The 22041-nt window shown below is 36.1% G+C and overlaps 2 protein-coding genes across 7 annotated transcripts in view; one reads left to right on the forward strand and one right to left on the reverse strand.

Annotated features, from left to right (window-relative positions):
• The window catches only part of LOC132200425 (kinesin-like protein KIF13A), a 43210-nt gene that overhangs the window by 371 nt on the left and 20798 nt on the right, over nt 1-22041 (forward strand). For all 5 annotated transcript variants that reach the window (XM_059625875.1, XM_059625880.1, XM_059625876.1 and 2 more), the window contains exon 2: nt 7979-8066. In XM_059625875.1, coding sequence (XP_059481858.1) covers nt 7979-8066 — 88 coding nt within the window. The remainder of the gene's footprint in view (nt 1-7978; nt 8067-22041) is intronic.
• On the reverse strand, nt 5554-20820 carry LOC132200429 (baculoviral IAP repeat-containing protein 3-like). 2 transcript variants are annotated; one of them, XM_059625891.1, is made up of 5 exons: nt 20706-20820; nt 15232-15399; nt 14603-14805; nt 13007-13094; nt 5554-5875 (listed from the first exon to the last, which is right to left on the reverse strand). In XM_059625891.1, exons 2-5 carry the CDS (start codon nt 15285-15287, stop codon nt 5851-5853), a joined length of 372 nt encoding a protein of 123 aa, XP_059481874.1. In that variant the 5' UTR covers nt 15288-15399; nt 20706-20820; the 3' UTR covers nt 5554-5850. The 2 variants fall into 2 exon arrangements, with proteins under 2 accessions (XP_059481874.1, XP_059481873.1); XM_059625890.1 differs by lacking the exons at nt 5554-5875; nt 13007-13094; nt 20706-20820 and having other exon boundaries at nt 13388-14805; nt 15232-15370.

A 22041-nucleotide genomic window follows, 5' to 3' on the forward strand; every position in this document is an offset into this window, starting at 1 on the left:
TTTTTATTTTAAATCCATTGATGAAAAGTGAAATTTAAATTTTACAGTTATTTTTAATTTTTTATGGAGCAATAATAATTAAAATAGATTAAACGGTTATATTTTTCATCAAAAAATAATTCCTTCAGATTTGCAGAAAAAATTAATAGCAGAATGCCCGAAAGGGTTAAGCAGGTGCTAATCGAGCAGGTTCCCAATGGGGAGGGAACGATAGGCAGCTGACGGCAGGTGTGCATTTTTTGTGCTACAGCTCAGGAATTTACAACTCTTTTTTGCTTTCCCCTTTTATATTGCAAACAATAACGGCTTCTGAAATAAAATCGCAATTCACTGAGCATAAATGATACAATCTCATTATTCAAGAGATTTATGAATATTTTTAAAGATTTCCATCCTTTGAGTGTTTAGGACTGAATTTTAATTAAAGTGGAGAAGCATCGGAGATAAAACGCTAATTGCAAGAAGTGTGGGCCGCTTTCGACGATCAATAATACAGACAGAGACTCATTCTTATCTTATGAACCTTTTGCTGCTTTTGCGGCAGCCACACTCGACGTTTTTTTCGCGTTTTTATTTATTGGCTCTCACCTTTACACACCCTTAGCCGAGATTAGATAGTTATTATTGCTTTTACGTAGGCCAGGGTGGGCTGTTTTGAACAAACACTGCGCTTTTCTAGAACAAACATTCGGTCCGAGACTTGCGGCGACGACTCGGCGATAAGCACAGGAACACTATATTCAAATGCAGCATCTACCTGCCTGAAATGGTCAGGTTCAAAAGATTAGAAAGGGTTACGAAACCACTTTATTTTTATTACTTGAATAAGAGAAGATTCAATAATAAATTACCAGAAGATTTAAATTATCTTGAGATATTCAGAAAGCAGAGAAACATTGAAAGAATGATGCTAATTTTATGTTATAGAAAATTATTTTATTTGAAAAAAAAAATTCATCCACATAATCAGATAAACAACAATAAATAGATTAAAAGACGAAAAACAAAACACTAGCTTTTTTGCAAAATCGATAAAATATTCATTAAAATTTGATGAAGGGGAATATTACACAGATAAAACTTTAAATAAGCACCGATAAAATCACTATGAAAATAGACGAAAAATTTATAGAATTTAATAATTGACTTCATTAATTTCAATATTAAATTAAACATTTTAGTAATCGTTTCAACACAAGAACTCTTACTTGATCTCTCTACAATATTGGAGGCAAAGATTCTGGAAATAAATTCCCCTACAAACTTGAAATACAGTTTTTTAACAGAAGTGTTTAAAATTACAATCATAACTGTTTTAAATTGACAGGTTTCAATTTTTTCATAACTGTTTTTTTTTATGAAAATAAGGTACAAGCGCCAATTTTGCTAAAAAAAAACGACCAAAATTTTGAAAGTTTATTAATTTCTTATCAAATTTCGCGTGCCCTGGTTGAATATTTAGTTAATCAAGTTCAATAAAATCAAAATTTCTCCATAAAGAGTGAAAATAAATTTAAAAAAATTACTAAGGAGCCATGTAAACTAAATCAAATTTAAATCGCACTTTCCTCTACTATTATTACCGCTACATTATGCATTCAGAGCGCACTCGTGCGTGGATCAGCACTCTCGACTTTGCATGTTAAGCAAGCATATCGCACGTCAGCCAAATTAATCGCAGCTAATTATCAAATTAGCCGAAAAGGCCGTGGTGCCGCCCGTTTTTCAACTTCCTCCTGATGCTCGTTGCAAAAATTAAAATGCCGATGGATCGTAAACGGCAGGAAGTAAACACTCGACTCCCCTTTGTTTCCGCAAGTGCATTTTAATTCTTGTCAAGAGAAGGGGGTAATGAGTGCCGCTTTGAAAAATTAGCATTCTTTGATCCCGATCGCATTTTGAATTTTAAGAAGCTGCAGCATCTTGAGCAGAGGAAGTGGTGTCGAGTCTCGTTTCAACGGGGGTGACGACAAATAAATAATGAAAGACGAGTTGCGCCTCGCACTTTACGTTCACCAAGCACTTGACTCACCCAAAACAAATATAAACAGATAAATTATTCCGCACCAGCCACCAATGTGTGGTGATTCATCTCCGGAGCCGACGCTTCCCAGTTCCTTTTCAAAGCAAGAAATATTATTTGCACTTTGTATCTGCGTGAAACTGCGTTCAATTCGCGCTGAATCTAGAAAGGAAATTATTCAAATAAGGAAGGTGGATCGCATGATCAGATGATGTACATACAAACCGTGGACAAAATCTCAAATTAAACAGAGAAATTTAAGAATTTATTGTTATTTTAAATTTCTTGATCTTTATCACGCTAATATAATAATAATAATAATGCTTAAATTTATACAAAGTGCTTTGAAAAAAAATTCATTTCCAAATTTTCTCTATAAGAAAGATAAGTCATTGATTCCAAATTTGTGCTCCAAATAGTGCAACCTGCGTTATCTCGAGTCATAATCTTGATTTCATTGCAAACAAACTTGTTTGCCGTTCGACTTTCTTACTCCAGAATTATCTCCCCAAAGATAATTCGCCATCGGGAAAGTGTAACCAACAAGTTTATTTTTTCCCTGTCGTCCTTGCCTGCGACATCGTCTGCCACAATCGCGGCCATCTATCACGAATTTTGTTTGCGATACACTTTTGCTCGGCCGTAGCGTGCCGTGCTCTGCTTGTATTTGTCCGCTTTCTTACTTTTTTTATCGCCCACTTTCAGCGGTTTCACGTGATGAAACCGACCTGCAATTGTAGCACGTTCGCGCCTAACCACTAATTATCCGTCAAACTTGTTCCCTCTTTCCACATTTTGTGAATTTTTTTGCCATAAATTAATTTATTCAAATGGATGTAATTATGAGCAAATTCAAATTAATAGACATGGCCAAACTGAAATTGTTTAAAAATTAAAATAATTTAAATAATGTATCGCTTACATTATTTATTCAGGTTATATTATGATATTTAACCTTTATTTATCCAATTTCTTCAATACCAAAACCCTTCTTATTATCACATTAACATGAAATTTTTTCCATTAATTGTTTCAAGAATATTAAATGGCATTTTAAGTTGATTTAGAATAAAAGAATAAATGATTTGTTTCTTAACAAAAAGTTAACTCTTGGTCTTTATTTTTCCATTTTTAAGCGCTCAATGCTTTGAACTTAGAGATTGAAAGTATTTCAATGAGAAATAACATTCATTTGCTGTTTTCCCCCGGTTTTCCATTTTGTGTGTTTACACCAGTTTTAATGAAACCGCGAAATAACAGCTCGCAAATAGCGAATTGCTTTTTTTTTAACTTCTGGCAGAAATTTATTTCACGTCACGCGCAGCAAAACTTTTTTGGTCCGCAAACGTTGCTGCCGCTTTTTTAATTAGAACTGCGCGCATTAATTCTCCTCGGCTCGGATTTCGCAGCTATTTGCCGAGCAGCCAAAAAGCTCTGGCATTTATTTTGCCGCCGACGCAGCCTTTTAGCTCGTGCCTTTTCTTCTGCATAATTCATTCGCCAAGAAAAATATGCCTGCTTGGACCTTTTCTTTCTCTTCTCAGCACCCCCTCATCTCTTGGCTGCTGAAACTCTTGCCCGAGTTGCGGCTGAATAAATTAAGCGCGCGGTTCACCTCGGCGTAATTAGCTGCTCGGGCGTGTATTTATCAATTTCAAAACGCCAGCAGCAGAGCAAACAAAATGCCGGGCTGTATTTGTGGCAGTTAATTAGCAAGATTTTCAGTGAACTGCGTTGTGCGGAGTTCGAAACCCACATAATTTTACCTCTCATATTTTTCAAACTTTATTTTATATAATATGGTATTTCAGCTTTCACCAAAAATTAAAGAGAAATATAGATGAAATTTAATCAAAGTATCAAGTTTGAGGGAAAGTATTGTTATGAGGTATTGATTTGATTTTCTTTTTTAAATTTTAAGCATATTTAAAATGATCATTATTTTCAATAAATTAAAACCATAGAAATTGTTGCGGGTTTGGTTAAAATAGAAAAAGTTAGATAAGGTCTTCTAAATATTCCCTGAGAATTAAAATTAAATTACAAAATCACTCGTTTTTATGCCGTATTTATTTTTTTTCACAGAGATAGAACTATTTGCATATTGGAATAACAAAATCCGTTTATTGTTGTGTTGAAAGTGAGATCAAAGGAAATAAAATGAGATAAGGATTAAAAAAATCCCATATAAGCAAACAGACGCGGAAGTTTGTCTAAGAATAAAATTTTCATGACGCACTTGAGCCGCTTCTGCAATGCATGCAATTTTTTGCTAGATCTATTACACCTCGATACACTGAAGGGCAATTTGATGTTGAATAACCAAGAACAAAAAGCCGCGACTTGTGGCGCTCGTGAAACTCGGCGGCCGTCAATTTGGCGAGAATATACATAATTCGATTGAATTGGAACAGCCTTGGCTCGATATCTATTACGTTTAACTGTCTAAGTAGCACTTTTCTCAATATTTTTTTTACTACGCGACTGCACAGGGTGTATATTGATCAAACATGCAACCCTTTGATATATTCCCACACGAGCCGCCAGACGGGCTTGAAATTCAATCTGGCGTGATGCGCCTGTCGCTGCTACTTCTCTGCTGGGAAATTAACTCAAAAATTTCCACCTTTCTCCTCGCGAGTAGTGTGACAACTTCAACTACTTCATAAGCACAACATCAGTTTCTTTCCACGTAGTGGAAGAGTGCGCTTGAGACTCGCAAAGAGAAGACGTTGCCCCACTGAATCACTTTCTGTCTGCATTGAAGCTAGTTTTTTTCTCAACGAGATTGAAATAATATTGAAATCTATAAAACTTCTGTAAGAAAAATGTTGACAATTATTTTGATTGGCTTGGCTTAATCATAAATTAATTTGGGAATATCAAAATTTCAACTCTATCACAAAAAATGTTTTTTTTTTAGTTTATTGATAATCTTTAGTTAATTAACAATTAATTCTGTAATTATTGTTGTCTTTACCTATATTTTCCTACTTTTTAAAAGTCTTGATTTGTTATGATGCTTATTTAAATAAAAATTATTTAATTCATATTACAAAACAGAAGATTAACCGTCAGAATTAAATTTTTACCATTTTCGATCTTTTTCATCCTTCTTTTTGAAATGTAGTCATCGAAGTTTTAGAAAGTATCACAAAGTGCATTGCTCGCAATGAAACAAAGTAGAACCGCGGTGGCGTGACGTTTAATAAAAGCGCTCATGAACAATTTCCCAGCCCTTCAAACTTCAAAGTTCGCTTCTTGATGCTCTATTTATCCTCATCGCCGGCACGTCAGTTCCTCCTGCTGACACTTTTTCATCAAAATCTCTTTTTGTTCGCAATCCATTATTATTATGGTTCGCCTGCTGCACGTCAGCACGTCAACTTGTCCCGAACACCCGCCAAATAATATCACACGGAAAGGTCAAGGACGTTTTATTTTTCCGCTTCGGTCCTTAGCCGAGGTGGCGTGCGCCTTAATTGCGGAATAAAGTCGTGCCCTTGCCACTGCCAAAGTGCCTCGCGTTGTTAATCGCAACCTGTTAGGCCTCCACGCGCCAGAGCAGGTCAGTGCCAAATTAATTGACATTCATCGGACGCCGCGTGGCTGATTCAAATTTCCTCATAATCGGATCCGGCGAAAGATGAAAGAAAGGGGTACTGTACTCGTCTGCATTTTAATGTGAATGGGACACGATGAATAACTAACAAAGTGCAGCTGCATTCGGCTTTTGATGCAGATGAGAATATTTCACTCATCAAAGCTGCATGAAAACTGCTTCATCGGGCATTGTTCTCTTCTTTTGGCGCGGCGGCGACCACGCTTCAGTGCAGTCTGTCTGCTGAGTAACTAAAAGAAAGAAAGATGAATTAAATTTCTTTTGTCGCTTTTCTAATTCTCAAAAGGATTAGCAGATTTTTATGGAAAACGTTATTACCATAAAGACGAAAAACGATACGACCGATTTAGCTTAAATCTCGCATTCTTGATAAAAAAAATTGCGAAGAAGATTCTGGCAGGAAGAGTTATAATCTTGCTTGACCTATTTGACCTATGTTAACAATGTAAGTAGAGGTTTTAACTAGATTGAAAATTTATATAACAATTTAGTGCAATAAAAAATAGCCTGATTCGATTATATTAGAGGAACTCTTAATTTAAAGAATTTAATATAATTTAACTTTTGCCGTTTTTTTTTCATAATTATTTTTCCATATTTCCCAGAAATATTTAATCAATGAAAATAGGTTAACAAAATGCATTTGACCCTGGAAGTTAAAAAATTATTTGTTTCAGAAAACATTGACTCCAAGTTTTCATTTTCATGCTCTCCTTGGCCGTTTCGCTTCATTTCACGAATCAAGCACAAGAAAGCCATTACTCGTCAGCCGCGCGCTTCTTTTTCCAATCAAGATAATTGCAGGTCGTAAATTCCGCGTGGCCAAACAAACCCGCAAATAAATAAATCATCGGAGTAAAAGCTTCCCGAACGAATTTGCTGCCTAATCAAAGAGAGTCGCGTTGTTCACTTGATCGCTCGCGTGCCCAGATTGCGTCAGTACACAATGCATTAGGTAGTGTTTGAACTGCAATTGATTATAGACAGGCTGCGGGTCGATCGCGAGACGCCCAACAATCTTATCTCGCTCCGGTTCTTCATCGGCGTGACGTTTGCGCTTCGTGCGGCGGGAAGCAAATTGGATCACACCGCAACTGCACTCGTACTTTTTCACGACGGGACTATTTTTAAACTTGACCCACATGCGGGCATGTCAATGAAATTAGCACGTATTTTTAGCAAATAGATGGTTAAATAAATATAGTTGCATCAACCAAAATAGAAAAAAATTCAATCATTTTTCATGCATGTTTATTTTTTAAAGATATATACGAGTTTCTTTTTAATTATTTGAAAAATTCATAACAATTTACAATTGTTTTATTATTATTATTATTAGTTACAATTGTGTTTATTAATGTATCACCGGGCATTCTCTGCCCAAATTTACCTTTATTTTACCTTTATAGGTAAACTCATTTGTTATTATTTTTTTATGGTCGTCCATGTCCATATTGTACAAAAAAGTTAATATATTTCAATTACATAAGAGAATTTTAAAGTAATTTTTTATCAAAAAATGCAATAACCGTTTCTTCGGGCTCATAAATTATAGCAACTTAAATTTAGAATTTTATTCCATCTTCTAAAACCTGAAATTGCACCGCTCTCAGTTAATTTTTGCAAAATGGCTTGATTTTGTTTTAGTGGAAAATTGGATGGAGCCTCGGTTTGTTTTACTTCCAATTAAAACTAATGAAATTCCAGATATTACATTCCATCAAGTTGCGCTCTAGGCATGCTGGTGAATTTGCGATTGCCCTAATCAGGGCAGTGTAGTATAAAACATACTTTGCCAGGGCAATTTTCCGCCACGAGCTCTTTCATCTGAAAACTGAATAATTAAACGCGATTTTGCAAAGTTGGCCGAAACAAAGCAGAGCAAATGAAAAATTCAACCCTTTGTCGGAGGGATGAAAAAAATAATGAATGCCCATTCGTACGACCGTCGCAGTTCGTCTCTCGCGCCATTTTTTTTATTATATTTGCAGCACCATGACCCAGAAAGAAGTAAAACGACAAGGCGAATCCCTCGATGGCGACGCCGAACGCGAGTTTTACGACGCGCAACCCCCACAGCGGCGGGCAAATAAATAAATGCTTGTATCCCCATGCCAAAAGTGTATCTAGTGCGTCCATGAATAAATTTACTCGCAATCCCCATGCAAATATTCTGTTTGTCCTCAATATCCCCGAACCAGAGGGTGTGTGTGTTGCGCACCTTTTGCACTTTTTTTTTTAGAAAATTATTGTTTTCCTATTCCAGTCATGTCTGCGCTTTACAGCCATGCAAGGGAACTGCCTTCAATAATAAGGAACGCTTTTGTTTGCAGAACTGGAACTGGGGTCGCAATGCGTCATAGAAATGGCAGACCAGCAGACCATTCTCCACCATCCCATCACCATCGACAAAATCGAGAGGTAAGTGCCCCAGCTATAAAATTTTATTTTACACATATCACTATCGGTGCAATCGGACTCTGAGACGTGTTGAAAATTTGAAAAGAGAAAGAAAAGGAGAAAAACGGTTCCGCACATTTGCGTCGATAGAATTGTTTAAAAAGTTTATTTTAAGAATTGAAATTATATAGTGAAAATAATAATTATAAAGCACGGAATGGGAATTCAGTTTACAACAGAAACCTTTAAAAATTGAAAAAATCTTAATTCTTTTATTAACTTTTTCCGATTTTCCTAACAAATTCGTGCAACACCCAGCACGTTAAAAAAATGTAATAAAACTTTGAAATATAACATCTCTTCAAATGCCCAATCTTTTACTATAATTGATTTATTAAATTTGGCAAATTCTAAAATTAAAAGTTGGAAAGCTTTTAAAACTTATTTTACATTGTTATCAATCGATTAATCTAATTTTTTCCTCCACGTTTTGAGTCGAGCAAGTTCAATATTATGTGATTGGGCCGGCCGGTCGCTTTTGATAAAAATTTACCATCACACCTCTGTGCCTGGTGCTCCTTTTGTTCTCGATGCAAGGATCGATTGCTCCCTTGCGAAATCACACAATGTTGCAGCCGCCGACTCTCTTTCATCTTCTCCGCCTTTTCCGCAAGGGAGACTGCACGAAAATAACGAGAACCGGTCCCGGCTTACTTTTTGTCCTTCTCTGGCAAAGCCGTTGAAAGTCATGATTTGCACCGTCGCCAGCATTGATCACTGCAAACAAACAAACTCGGCAGAGTTTTCCAATATGAAAATAATCCGACTCGGAAAAGAGCAGAAAATGAAATAACGAAAATAACACGGCTCCGCCCGGATTTGTTTGACGTCAGCTCGCGTCTTGAAATAATAATAATAATGTACAAGTATTGCACCCGGCGCACCGATCCGTGATTTCCTCCCTCAGGGCCGCAGCAGCAGCGAGTGGCCAGAAGAAAAGATTGTGTCTCGCTGGCGCAGCTGTGAGCAGAAATCGATGGTGATTCTATTATTCAACATTACCGCTCGCCTCAAAACCCTTTGCGCTCTCTCTTATCTCCTAGAGTCCTTTTTTCCGCTTTTTTTTTTTTGCGGCTGGTCGCGCCCGGCGTGAAGAGCAATTAATAATGTAATATTCACCTTTGACGGGAGGCTCGTGATTTTGCCTGTGAGTGGAAAATGATCGCCCACATCTTGAATTGATGAGATTTGCTGCTTGTTTCGCGCAAAAATGATTTTGCGGGGCGCACTCTGATGGAAAATTGCTTTTCTACCACCAAGAAGTAAATTTGGGGTGTCTTGTTCTGTCAAATCTCATTAAATACTTTTTTTGAAGCGGTATAATTTGAATTTTTGAACCTCAAATTTGGTGCTTTGAAAGTTATTGATTAAAAAAATGTAGAAAATAATTAAATTTGTTCAAGGTAACGGCTTTATAAAGAGTAACCACCTCTATTTAAAAAAAGAGTGAACAAAATTTGTGTGCAAATATAATTTTTTTTTTTTGAAAAAATTAAAATAATTAGATAGTTTTTATTTAAGCAAAGCTACTGTTTAACCTTTTTAATTATTTAAAATTAAGCGTTGTAATTTTATTTTGCTTAAAGTTAAAAATTCAATAAATAAGAGTTCCTTTGTTTTTAAATTTTGGTTAGCGTCCAACTTTGGCTAGAATAAATTTTCAAATAAAAAATATTACCATAGTTTTTTTAGCACATTAATTTTCTAAAGTCATAAGCTTATCTCTGCAATAAATATCAACTGTGGAGAAATTTATTCATAAAAATTCTCAACGTATTGGCAATATCTCTGAATAATTCACTTCTTTGAGCTTTTCAAACGCGATGTTTGGCCACACTGGCGAACTCTCTCGAAGCGATATCCGCAGAGTAATAATAATGAAATATGGAACTCTGAGGCTAAATTTTTATGCGCGCTACAAAGCTGCCTCCGAGAAAGAAGGCGTTTATCATCAAAGGGTCACAAAGGCAATTTTTGTCCAAAAATGGCGCGCGGTCGTGAATTTTTATCCTGAAAAAGAGACAGAAAGAGAGAGATTGAAAAAGAGATGGTTATGGGTGCGTTAATAAAGCTATCGCGCGGGGCATGAAAACAGACAGAGGAATGGCAGCGTGCATTGTCATGTCTCGCGAGAGCTTTTTTAATGGCAAACGCATCTGCCGGCAGTGTCATTTTCGCACGCGGCGAGAGTTCATCTCCTTATGAATATCGATGAATATGAAGCCTGAATTTATAATAATTTGTAAAGCTAGAATTTCCTAAAAGCGACAAGAAGATAAATTTTTAAATTGTATCAGATGAACGATTAGAAATAAGTTAATTACAAATCTGTGAGACTTTTGATTTTATGTTTTTTTTTTGCACATAAACTGGAAATAAATAGTGCTTGACGATAAAAAATATGATCACGTACAAGCTTATTAGTTCTTTAAAAATTAATTTGAGAGTTTTTCCTATACTTCTGTATAGTGTTGAATGAATAATTAAGAAAAAAATCCTGCAGTAAGATTGTAAATTGCCGTGGCACCTTTGAAATTACGCGATTGCCGGGCGGCAGATTACGCGTGCTCGGCCAATCGTAAATTTTTCGCTACGACCCGCAGCAACTATATACCCTGGCAAACTATACACCAAACACCTCTTTTCCCAACCTATATAAAGCCTAGAATTTATTCGGCGTGCGCCTTCGGGGTGTTAAAATGCTCGGCAGAATAAATCGCAAAAACCGCGCGCACCCTTCCTAAATAATTTTTGCAAACGTATTCCTTTTGTATATATTTTCTGCGCGGCTTGGTAAGGCTTCCCTTGCCCGTAAGTAAGTCCGTCGTATTTAAAAAACACGGCCAGCCATGGCGCGGTGCAATCAATACTCTTCCCCGCGAGTGTGTGTGAGCCTTTTATTCATTCGACCCTGGCGCGAATGAGTCGGCGACGCGGCGCGGATTAATAAATAAGCCTGGCGAAACCGAATCAGCAAAATTGCACCCGCGTGCCTCCAATTATTCACCGCTGAGGCGAGGCAAGTCGACGCCCTTTGACCGCCACTTTCCCGCATCGCCACTGAATAATGGGCAGCGAAAAATCACCAGCGACTTTTTGTTGTTGTGTGATTCGAATGACCTTTTTCCCAACTGACCAGTTTTACGTACGTCGTTGCAAACAGCCCATAAAAGAGCAAAAAAGAAGCGAGTGCAGTAAACTTTCTTTTAAATTTTAGCACAGCGTTAAAACAGCCTTCACTTTATGACAAAAGCATGGTATTATAAAAATACAAAATTTATTTTCATGTCCTTATGTATGTGAATTTTTTTATGGATTAGTTAAATTAAACGCAGTTATTCCTTCCAAAATTCAGCGTGCAGAAAATTCAACTATAAAAAAATTCTTTAATGTTGAAGTTAAAGAACCCCTCATAATTGTGTTAAAATTGCTGGCAGATGCTTAATGTTTTTTTCCAGAGTAAAAGATCAGAGAATTTTGAAAATGAGACTTTGATCTCTGTAAATTAAAAGCGGTCAATGCAGGTCAATGTAAAAAGGAATCCATATCTTGTCAAAAAAGAAATATAAACTCTTTTAAACGATTTCAAATATAAAAAAGATGAAATATTAAATTTTGTTAATAATAAACTCATCACACTTCATTCCTTACATTTTTTTTGTCAGTGACTCGTTGGTAAAGAAACGAAAAATAATTTTTTTTGTTTAAATAAATATCTAATAGAGTTGAAATGTAAATAAATAAATGCAGTTTTAAATAAGTTTTGCCTGCATCACTGAATTGCTACCCAGAGATGAAATAAATTCTGCTCCAAACTGCAAATACTCTCTATGAAACAGCAGTTTTTGCAGCGTTTGTGCAAACACCAGAAATCGCTGGATATAATTCTGACGAGCGGTTTGCATTTATGCGCAGTCCTCACTCGCTGGGCTGGCTAGTCGGAGATCAAAGCTGCAATGCAAGATTAATGAGTTCGTTTGCTCGGCCCAATCAAAGCTCGGTCTGGGCGAGAATCGAGACAAGGCCCCCGGCTAATAAATAAATAAACACCGGTGTGGAGCTGATGTAACTGCGGCCGGTTTGGCCATCATCGCAGGCAATTACGCGAGAGCCGGCGAAACTCACTTTCTCGCACTGTGTAATTCGGCCGGCAATGAAATTGCAGTTAAAGGCCTAAGCAGCAGGGCCAGCACAAAATCACGAGGAAGTCGTGCGAAATAATTCACCGGCCCTTTTTCTGCAAGTTTGCTGGTCGAATGAAATTGGTTAATAAAGTTTGGCACAATTTCCCAAAATTATTGTTATTTTCTAAAATAAATAAATGTATAAAAATATAATAGCTTTAAACCTAAGTTAATTTACATGAAAATAGGTGAAACAAAAATTTTCATTTTTATAAAAATAATTTAGGCAGAGAAAAATAAATGTGTATTAATATAATTTGATCTACAATTTTTCCTGATTTTGATTCTGTTTGCAAAGTCATTTCGCCACAAATGAATTGTTTATATATTTAAGTGAACAACTCCAAGTGCTATAACATTCACCTTGACACTTTCTGCAAGTATAATTGGCTTGCATGACAAAAGACATGCTAGACTAAATGAGCGTAATAACAAGAGCCTCGCATGCCTGACATTGCAAACTCAACACCTGTATAACCTCCTTACTTGGCCCATTGATAAAAAAAAAAAGGAATTTCAATGTTCAAAATTGCATGCATAATTTATCCTGGAGCAAATTTTCAGTTCCTTGCTAGACTTTGCTCTTGGGTAATGGAAAGGTAATTTTTTTAAGAAAGCGTAATTGATATGAATTTGGCTGGAAACAGCAGGAGCCACTGAAATTATGGCCTCTTGAGGAGAAACGATGGCGGTCGTTTTCTATGTTAGGATAATTACCCATAGTACATGGACTGGTTATTTTGAAGAAGCCGTCTAATCATTTTGCCTCCTTGGCGCCAAACTAGCGCGAATTGCTGTCTGCCAGCTGTAAAGAAACATTCATTAACAAATAGAAATAAATATTATGAATTATTTCTATTGAAAAATTACTAATTTTTTTTGCGTTGAAAGTTGAAAGTATGATAAATTTAAGTTATCATTTAAATATATTACATAATTTGGTTCCAAATAATAAGTAAATAATTAATTAATAACAAGCTTTCTTTCATTAAAAATATGTTTATATATTGAAAACGAAATCAAAGCTCAAGTGGATCAAATAAATTTATGTTAAAATGGTTTTATTTTCAATTAATTGTGTGCTACAAAAATTGTTACAAAAGGATAAAATCTATGCGATTCAAAAGTGATATATAAAAACGAGATTATTGCGAGATTCTTTACTTATTTTTCAAACCATTGTAGCATAGATAGCGAGCATAGCTGTAAGATTCGTTAAGTAATATCCCAACTGGAAATAATTATGAATATTGCTAAAAAAAAAATAGAAAAAAAAATACACAACTCGTCTTTGAATGTGTCTACATGGTAAAAATATTAACAATCCTAAGAATTTTTGCTGAAAATAAATCAATATTGATGGAATTTAAAAAAGTGCATTTTTTTCTCAAAGATTTTTTGTATGCAAACAAAGGGGAAAAAGCAAAACAATAAAAATCAACACTTGAAATAAATTTTTCTTTTAAAAATAAAACGTTTTAAAAACATAATGTGCTCCAAATAACTAAGTATTGATTTTGCTGATTTTCCCATGTAGCATTTGCTGTATAAAATCCGAGCCCTTTTGCATAATGAGGTATTGACATCCCTGGTTCCATTTTGCGTGCTCTGTGAAAGGTTCATCATCCTGAGCCCAGTCCTTTAGCCCGAGGCTGCACTGGAAACAAATGACACGATCCCCACAACCGGTGTAAAAAAATCCGGCCTTTGCAAGGACATCAGGCGTTTGCGAAAGTCCTTTAGGCCAATTTTTAAAAGATTCCATTCGCTTCAAGATTAAACTTCTCTCTGGGTGCCGCGGTGGATTCCATTGCTGGATACTCAAATCTGAGGGTGTTATGAAGGGATCGTTTGCTAACATGCGCATTTTGTAGTTTTCAGGAAAACCAGTTAAAGGACTGAAGGGATTTGAACCAATTTTATTAAATCCAATTCCATCGCTATATGCTTCCGTTTGCTCGTGGCCAATTTTAATGTTGACTACGCTATCTGGCTGCTTTAAAAATGGGCAATTCGGATTCCACCGAATGTGTTCCGTTTTGGGTGTATCCCCCTCTTCCCACCCGCGCACTTCCAAATTGCAATAAATGCAGCGAACACTGTCCTCCACACCGGCGTAGTAAAACCCGGATGCGGCCAATTCAACTGGCTTCACAAATTCCCAATCTTTTTTCTGCAGCAGCGAATATAATCGGTGCGACTCAAATTTGTAATTTACGATTTTTGAAATATTTCCAATTGGGATATTGCCCGACGAATCGTGATTGATGCTACAACTCGATTTCATTTGTAAGATTTCATTTGCATTTTTGCCTTTCAAACAGTCCAATTCGCTGGTCTTGAATTCACATTCGCAAAACCAACAAATTACTGAGTTGGTGGTTTTCCTGTAAAAAAGTCCAGCTTCGGCCAAATGTCCTGGTTCAACTTCAAAACATGCGGGAAAAGTAAATAGGCGGTGTAGGGCGATGTTCAATCGCAATGGTGCGCAAATTTCATGGTTTATTGACCGCAATCTAAAAATAAGTAATATTTCAGTATCAAAAATCATTGCTTATAATTAATAGCATAATTCTTCACTTGTACTAATAATAAGAAATATATGTGTATAATTCAAGCTCTTTAAAGAATAATACATGATTAGTATCTCATCAGCAGTAATTAAATAAAAATTTACTGACCACTATTCAGTGTCTGCGATATTAATTAGTATTCTTGGCCTGACCCCAAAAAAGATATAATTTCAAAGTGATTCTGATAACTTATTGAGTTCTGACCAATACTTGCAATGGGTTCCGAATGATTCAGATTATAAAAAACTATTTTGTGTTCATGTTATAAGCGGTTATAAGTATATGAAAACAATTTCTTTTTGCACCATCGCTTTTTTAATAGCAGCTAATAGATAATACATATTAAGAAATATATTATATTCAACTTACTTATTAGATTGTCTTGTAGGTTCATTGGAAACGGGTTTGCTTGCTAAAATTGCCATTGTGAGTTTGCAACATATTGACTCGCTGGTGGTTAAGGTGATGCGTGGAAAAGTTTTCTTCTGCTCTTTTATACATACTGTATACGCCCTTTCACGATATGATGAAAAAAAGCTAAAAAAAAGTCTTAGCTTTAAAAGTCTATTCAATTCAATTCTAGATTTAATTTTACGGTGTATTATATATTATTTAGATGTTAAATTATTATTTAATATTATTAGAAAATACTTTTATTTCCCATTATTTATGTTGTAAAAATATTTTAAAGAAAAAAATGCTTACCGCCGTGATTAAATTGCAACTCACCCAATTTGCAACCCTTTAGGGCTTTTGAAAAACGTCATAATATACTCTATTAAATTTTTATATCATTCCAATTTTCAATCGCAAAATATTTCAAAATTCGACTTGTTAGCTGCTTTTTGCTCAATTTTTTTTCGCTGGATGGTGTTTAAATTTGCAGAAAGACGCAAGGAATATGAATATTATTAATTTACTTGTATATAATTTATTGAAATTAAATATGCTAACTACTTAGGTTCGGTCCATGATTATGTAAAATAGTTTTTGCAAATTATTTACTTTTTTATCAGCAATATCCCCCTTGAAAAAGATTGTTTCGGCGAATTATCTTACATTATATTATTTTTCTTTTCCGTTTAATTCTCACAATGGGTAATAAAGAGGAATTTTGGACATGAAATTCATCTGGCGACTCTGAGGCGCTTGTAGAGAGGCGGACGAGAGGGTGACTCGCCACTAAATGGAAACCGCTCGAGGCCAGGCTTTTGCTGATTTGGAGGTAGGGATGAGTATGCTGATGCGTGAGATCAAGAAAGGCAATAGAATTGGGTGCACATATATGCAATACGCACTGCTTGCCTCCATTATTTCACTTGGAATTGAAACCCTGAAAAGTCTTACTTCTTATTTATCAGTTGCGTTAATCGCGGCAACCCATTCCTTATATCTACTTGAAAATTAGTTCGACTTTTTTATCGTTCGGGTTCTTATTCTATTTTGAGAGTATTATACATTTTTCAATTAATAATATTCAAACGTTTAATGATGAGAAATGAAATTGAAATTTTCTACAAGTTTGTATGAAATTAAGTTCTTGGCTTATGGATGTGATTATAAATATATACAAGCTAAAATTAATTTTTTTTATAATGTTGCACACAATATTATAAAGATATAGATCAACATCTTTTTTAACCAACGCATTAGAAATATGAAAAAAAAAATGTCGAAGAAAATTGTCCATTTACATAATGAAATGTAAATAGCCACTATTATTTTCCACATACACTCAACTGCGACCTTTATAATCAGCCGCACGCAACTTTTTTGCCTTTTCCCCGAAAATAATATACATTCGTTTGCCCATTTTCGATCTGCGCCTCACGTGCATCGCTTCCTTCTTCTCACAAATGGCCTTCAATCGTACAATGTTCTTTCTTATATCTCAGTAAAATCAATTTGAAGCACTTCTTCATTATTCTTGTGGAGAAAGCGTTTTCTTTGGCGAGCCCACTTATTATCGTCGATTGTCGCCACTCGAAAGGTGCTTACTTGGGCCGAAAAGCGCAAGAGTGGTTAATTGTCCACCGCAAAAGGCTTTTGGCGCGCGACTGCTTCTCATGGTAAGCTGATATTTCAGCAGCCACAAACGACACCAGAGAGAGGACAAATGAGTCGCATCAAATAGACAAAATAAATGGATCAGCTTAAAAACAATTTGCAAATCAATGTCTTGAGAAATCCACTAGTTTTAAACGAAATTAATAATATTTTATTGAATTTTGTTTTATTTTACATATCAAAAAATAGTGTTGAATTCATTTAAAGACTTTTAAATAACTTTTTCAGCTGCCATTGATTTCAGGCACCTTTTTGTCATTTGAAATTTCTCCAGTAAATAAGACAATTCATTTTTCGTCTCCACTCTTTTTTCACATTGCAAATTCACTCTCTGCTTCTTTTCTCAATGAATTAGCGGCGTGGTGCTGCAGGCGCGAAATAGTATTACGTCGGTGCTGGCGAACAATGCGACTAATCCCCGAGGCCGCTGGCAGTCTCAAGATCGGTGCGCATAAGCCGAAGGTCTAATTGAATTAAAAGTTGCTGTTGTCTGTTTGCGCGAGAGAGCGAGCGGCGTGACAGCGTCGCTCCGGCCCATTAGGGCCGAGATTGAGATTAATTGCGCGCCCCTGCCTGTGCTGACATCGAGTTTTGCGGACTTTTTGCGAGCACGCCCCGCTTGCACGAGAGCTGCGTCCTTTCTTTCATATTCTAATTCTGGCGGAGGAAATTGTTTCCCTTCCGACAAAAGCGGCTTTTGAGTGACGGTTTGATTTGATGGCGAAAGAGAGTGTATAGTAATGTGCTTTCTGCGTGGCACCGCCATCGATTATGCCGTGAGTTGCGAGGAAAGGGTACCAAATCAAGATTCGGCCTCATAATTTAAGCATGGAAATCGATTGCTCAATGACTTAATCCATAAGTCAAACTAGGTTATTAGTCTCCTATCATAAAACGGCAAAGAGTTGAGGTTCAATTTTTGTAATTAGAAATTTTGTTTACCGGTGTATTTGATTTTATAATGAAATTCAGTCTTTGATATTATTTTAAATCTTATGTAATTATTTTGTTAAATTTATTTATTCGTCGCTTCTTTTTCCTTCATTTGTTTTTGACAACTCAGGCTATCAATTTGCATAAGAAAGAGGTTTCATTGATGTGATTTATTAAATAATTGTGTCTGCTCTATAAACTCATGAAAGTGCTGGATCATAAAATATGTTTACCAAAATTTTTGTTTGAAACTTTTTTCATGCATAAAACAAACAGTTTTGCGCCATTTTAGTGCAGGTTTGCAGCAGCACATCATTTTTCAAGCGGCTCATCCATCCCTCGCCTGAAATAATGGACGGATAAAAACCGTTGGGCTGATGCAGCTTGATTGATTGCCCCTTTCATTCATAATTTACCTCGCCGCTCAAAAGCAAAATCGTGTGACTCGCGCGAATCGGCGGTTCTACATGTGCGGGCATTAATGAGGCTGATTAATATCAGGTCACTGGGAACTCTATGACCTTTGTGGTTTGCACAGTACAATCAATTTGTACTGGGTTGACTGAAAATTGGCTGTTTAAAATCTAGGTCAGATTATACTGCAGAGGAAATAAAATCAGATTTAAGTAGAAAATAAATTTAAATTTTTATTTTAATAATCAATATTAATTAAAAAAAAGAATCATGAAAAGTTATATGGTTTTTTTTAAAAGGAATTTGATTTTTTGATGTGCAAAGAATTTAGTAAATATTCAATAAAAAGGAAAGTTTTCAACAGAAGAAATTTTATTTAAGGTTTGAAAAAAAAATTGTGACATAAATACAAGTTAAATAACGCAGCCGTGAATGAGCATCACAGTTTCTCAATCCTTTCATTTCGCGTAGCGCAAACTTCCATACAAATGAATTATTCGCATTAAAACTCGGAGTCACCTAAGTGTGAATAATATCAAAAGGTCTTTCTGCGGACAAAACTGGCGCATAGAAAGGCGAATCAAAAATATATAAACGCGCCGAGGGAGAAATAATATTTTTCATTTTAGCAGAGCAGATGCTGTGTAGGTCCTGCAGTGGCGGGTTTCGCTCTCTGTTGGCGATGAATTCCCGGACCCAGGACTCGTGCGGCCTCCTTTAAATGGGTTACGGCTCCGAAAAGTGCGCCGTTTGCTTAAATAATGCACAACCGACTTGCTTTTGTCGTGCGCTGAGGAGTCGTGGTGAATTTTTTAGCATGCGTGCAGCGTAAGATTTCGCTTTCGCACAGTCTTCGGACACTTTTGCATCGCCTGCTGGCAAGAGCAATTTGGACCTTTTGCATTATTAACGGTGCGGATCCGCGAAAACCACCCGCAATTTTCTTGCTAAGCACCACTGGGAAAGACGAAGATGAGCCGTTTTACATGAGAGTTCTTTACAAAAAAAGAAAGCATTGCTGAGAAATAAGTTTTCGCGTTTTTTTTTTTTTTTTAATCATAAAAAAGATTACATTTTACCTAATTTGAAGAAAATCATATTTTAAGATTGAATATAATTATTTTACGAAATTTATAAACCTTTAAAAATTTTTATAGTTTTTCTCTTTTGCTTACTCCTATATCAGGAAAATGTTTTTTGGATCATATCCAAAGAATAAGGAAGTGATCATAAAAGTTTTTTGAAATAAATGCGTCATTTTATTATACAATCAACATTTTTTTTCTCCATTTTCGTCCCTAAATAGCACAAATTTTATTTTATTCTCATTTGTAAACTTATCATTTTCTCATTTTCTTCTTTTTCTTTTGTTTCAAAACCCTAAGTCATGCAATGCGTATATAATCGACTTTTCTTGAAAGAAAAACTTCTAGAAAAGTTTCGCCAGCAACATGTTTTAACATTTTTTTTCATTTGGCAACAATTTTGTGCACAAAACAAAAAAACTCTAAAATTGCTCTACACAGTTCTCTCATTTACGCAGCGGCGATCTTGGCAAGAGTGCTGCAGCCTCACTAATCAATTTATGCTGCCGTGCCCAGTTGCTTGAATGGTGTATGTGTACGTAAAAGAGATTGGAAAAGGAAAACGCTGTTCTCGTCAGCAGCCCTAGAGAGAGACGAACGGGTTGAGACGGAGCAAGAGAGGGACGCGCCCTTTGCCCTTTTGAGTGGAAAAGAAGAAGTAGCACGGAGACCACACACGCGAGTGCGACGAAATTCGATTTGCCTGCGAAGAGAGAGAAAAACTCCCGCGTCATCTCCAAGTCTCAAAACATTTTCTCTTTTCTGTATATAAAGAAAATAGTATAGAAAGAAGAAATCATTAATAACAGCTGTTTTGACTTGTGAATTACATTAATCAAGGCGCAGCAGGGGTCCCGAAAGTAATTAATTTGCAAAGGTATGTCTTGTGCGGCAAACTAGCAATTTCCGCCGCAGCCCTTCAAATAACGTGTGCTGCCCATCACATTCGATCAAACGACCCTCTGCAGAATCGATTGAGACAACACGTCGACCTCGAATCCCTCCCTCACTCACCCGTTTGACAGATGGACGCACTTCTCCTTTTTATTCAGGAAAAAACAAAAAGTTCACTAGCGGAATGCCAGTTTTTTTAACGATTTCATTTCAGACATAATGAAACGTAATGAAAGATAAAAAATAAATTCTTTTTGATTTCTATGTAAATTTCTCATTTTTGATCAATTATTTTTTATAATCATTGTTTGTTATTTACACCTCAAGAGAAGCAGTTTAATTTCGAAACTTCCTTTCCGCTGAATTATTCCAACTTCCAATTAGAGTAAAATTTTTTCATGCTTATTAGGGGGTGGGAAACCGGAAAACCGCGCCCCGCTGATTACTTACGTAAATACAAATTACACAACGACATTTTCGTGGTCGTTCAACCCGCCTGGCAGCAATTCTTCTCACGAGCCAATTTTTTGACCTCGATTCGCGCCTTTGTCTGCAAACTTTTGCCGACCTCAGTGTCTCTTCCTCCTTTCCGCCTCTCTGCTGGGAGCCGTCACGTTTCCGCGCCACGTGAATTTGCGAATTGCGGCAGATTTCAGAGACTGTACACTGAATTACGCGTCGCAATTTGCAAAATTAAACTCGGTCGAATCGATTCGGCGCTGCTGACAATGGGTTCCGTATTTCACGCGGTTTGTGCAAATTTACAAGCTAAACAATTGCGCAAAAGCGAATTGCGAATTTGCAAACAAACACGTTTGTAACTCCTGAAATATAAAATTTTGAAACGTATTTATAAGGAAATGCAAATTTTAGATAAAAATACTATGAATTATTCTAATTCTTAGATGCATTTTATGACTCTTGATTATTTGCATTTATCTAAAGTTGGATAAGTTTGAAAAAATATAATGAAATTCGAAGAGAAGCGTCCTGAAAAAACTTACAATTGAAAAATAAAAAGATTTTTTCCTTTTACAGATTTTTATTTATTTTGTGAATTTGAAAGATCATATTATTTAGTAATTATTGTGCAGTAAAACTTTCGTTGACTAACAATCCGATAACCCAAAACTAATTCCTGTTCGCTACAATTGCTCTTTTCCTTCAAATCTCTCCAAACATCCAATTAGAAAAGCGCGAACTTTGCTCGTAGGCTTTTGCAGATCGATATGTGGAGCCCTGCTTTCCTAGAGACACACTACACAGTTCCCAAACTAATAATTTCGGGCGCAACTTGTTTCCACGTCACTGTGCAAACTTGGCTCCGTCCGGGCGTTTTACAACCGTCGCTTGTCGTTGCCAAAATTCTCGTCCTTGGTGGAAAAAGGCGACGATGAGACTCCGAAGGACGATAAAAACTTAGCGTTGTCTATGTTTGGGCAAACAAAGTGCGAACGCGAAGCGATTGGTAATTAAAGGGTTAACTGGTGGAAACGGCCAATTATCGTGCGCGGTATTTGGGTCCGAGGTAATGGTGGGTGAAATTCAAAGGGTGATTAAATTGCGAGAGGCGCGCTAGATTTTGATTCAGGGCGCGTGTTCAAACAACAAGCCAATTTGCGCCCGACAGTGTTTGCCTCTTTGCAGTTCAAATGGGTTTATTTCCACGTTTTGTTTGCTAAAATCTGGGAAAATTTCTATAAAGGTGATTTATAAATTTTTTTTAAAGAAAAATTTTGAGCAAATCCTAAATTGTATTTTAATAAATGGAAAATTAATATAGTTA

Source organism: Neocloeon triangulifer, unplaced genomic scaffold, assembly GCF_031216515.1.
Source record: "Neocloeon triangulifer isolate White Clay Creek 2 clone unplaced genomic scaffold, ASM3121651v1 ptg000014l, whole genome shotgun sequence".
Lineage (NCBI taxonomy): Eukaryota > Metazoa > Arthropoda > Insecta > Ephemeroptera > Baetidae > Neocloeon > Neocloeon triangulifer.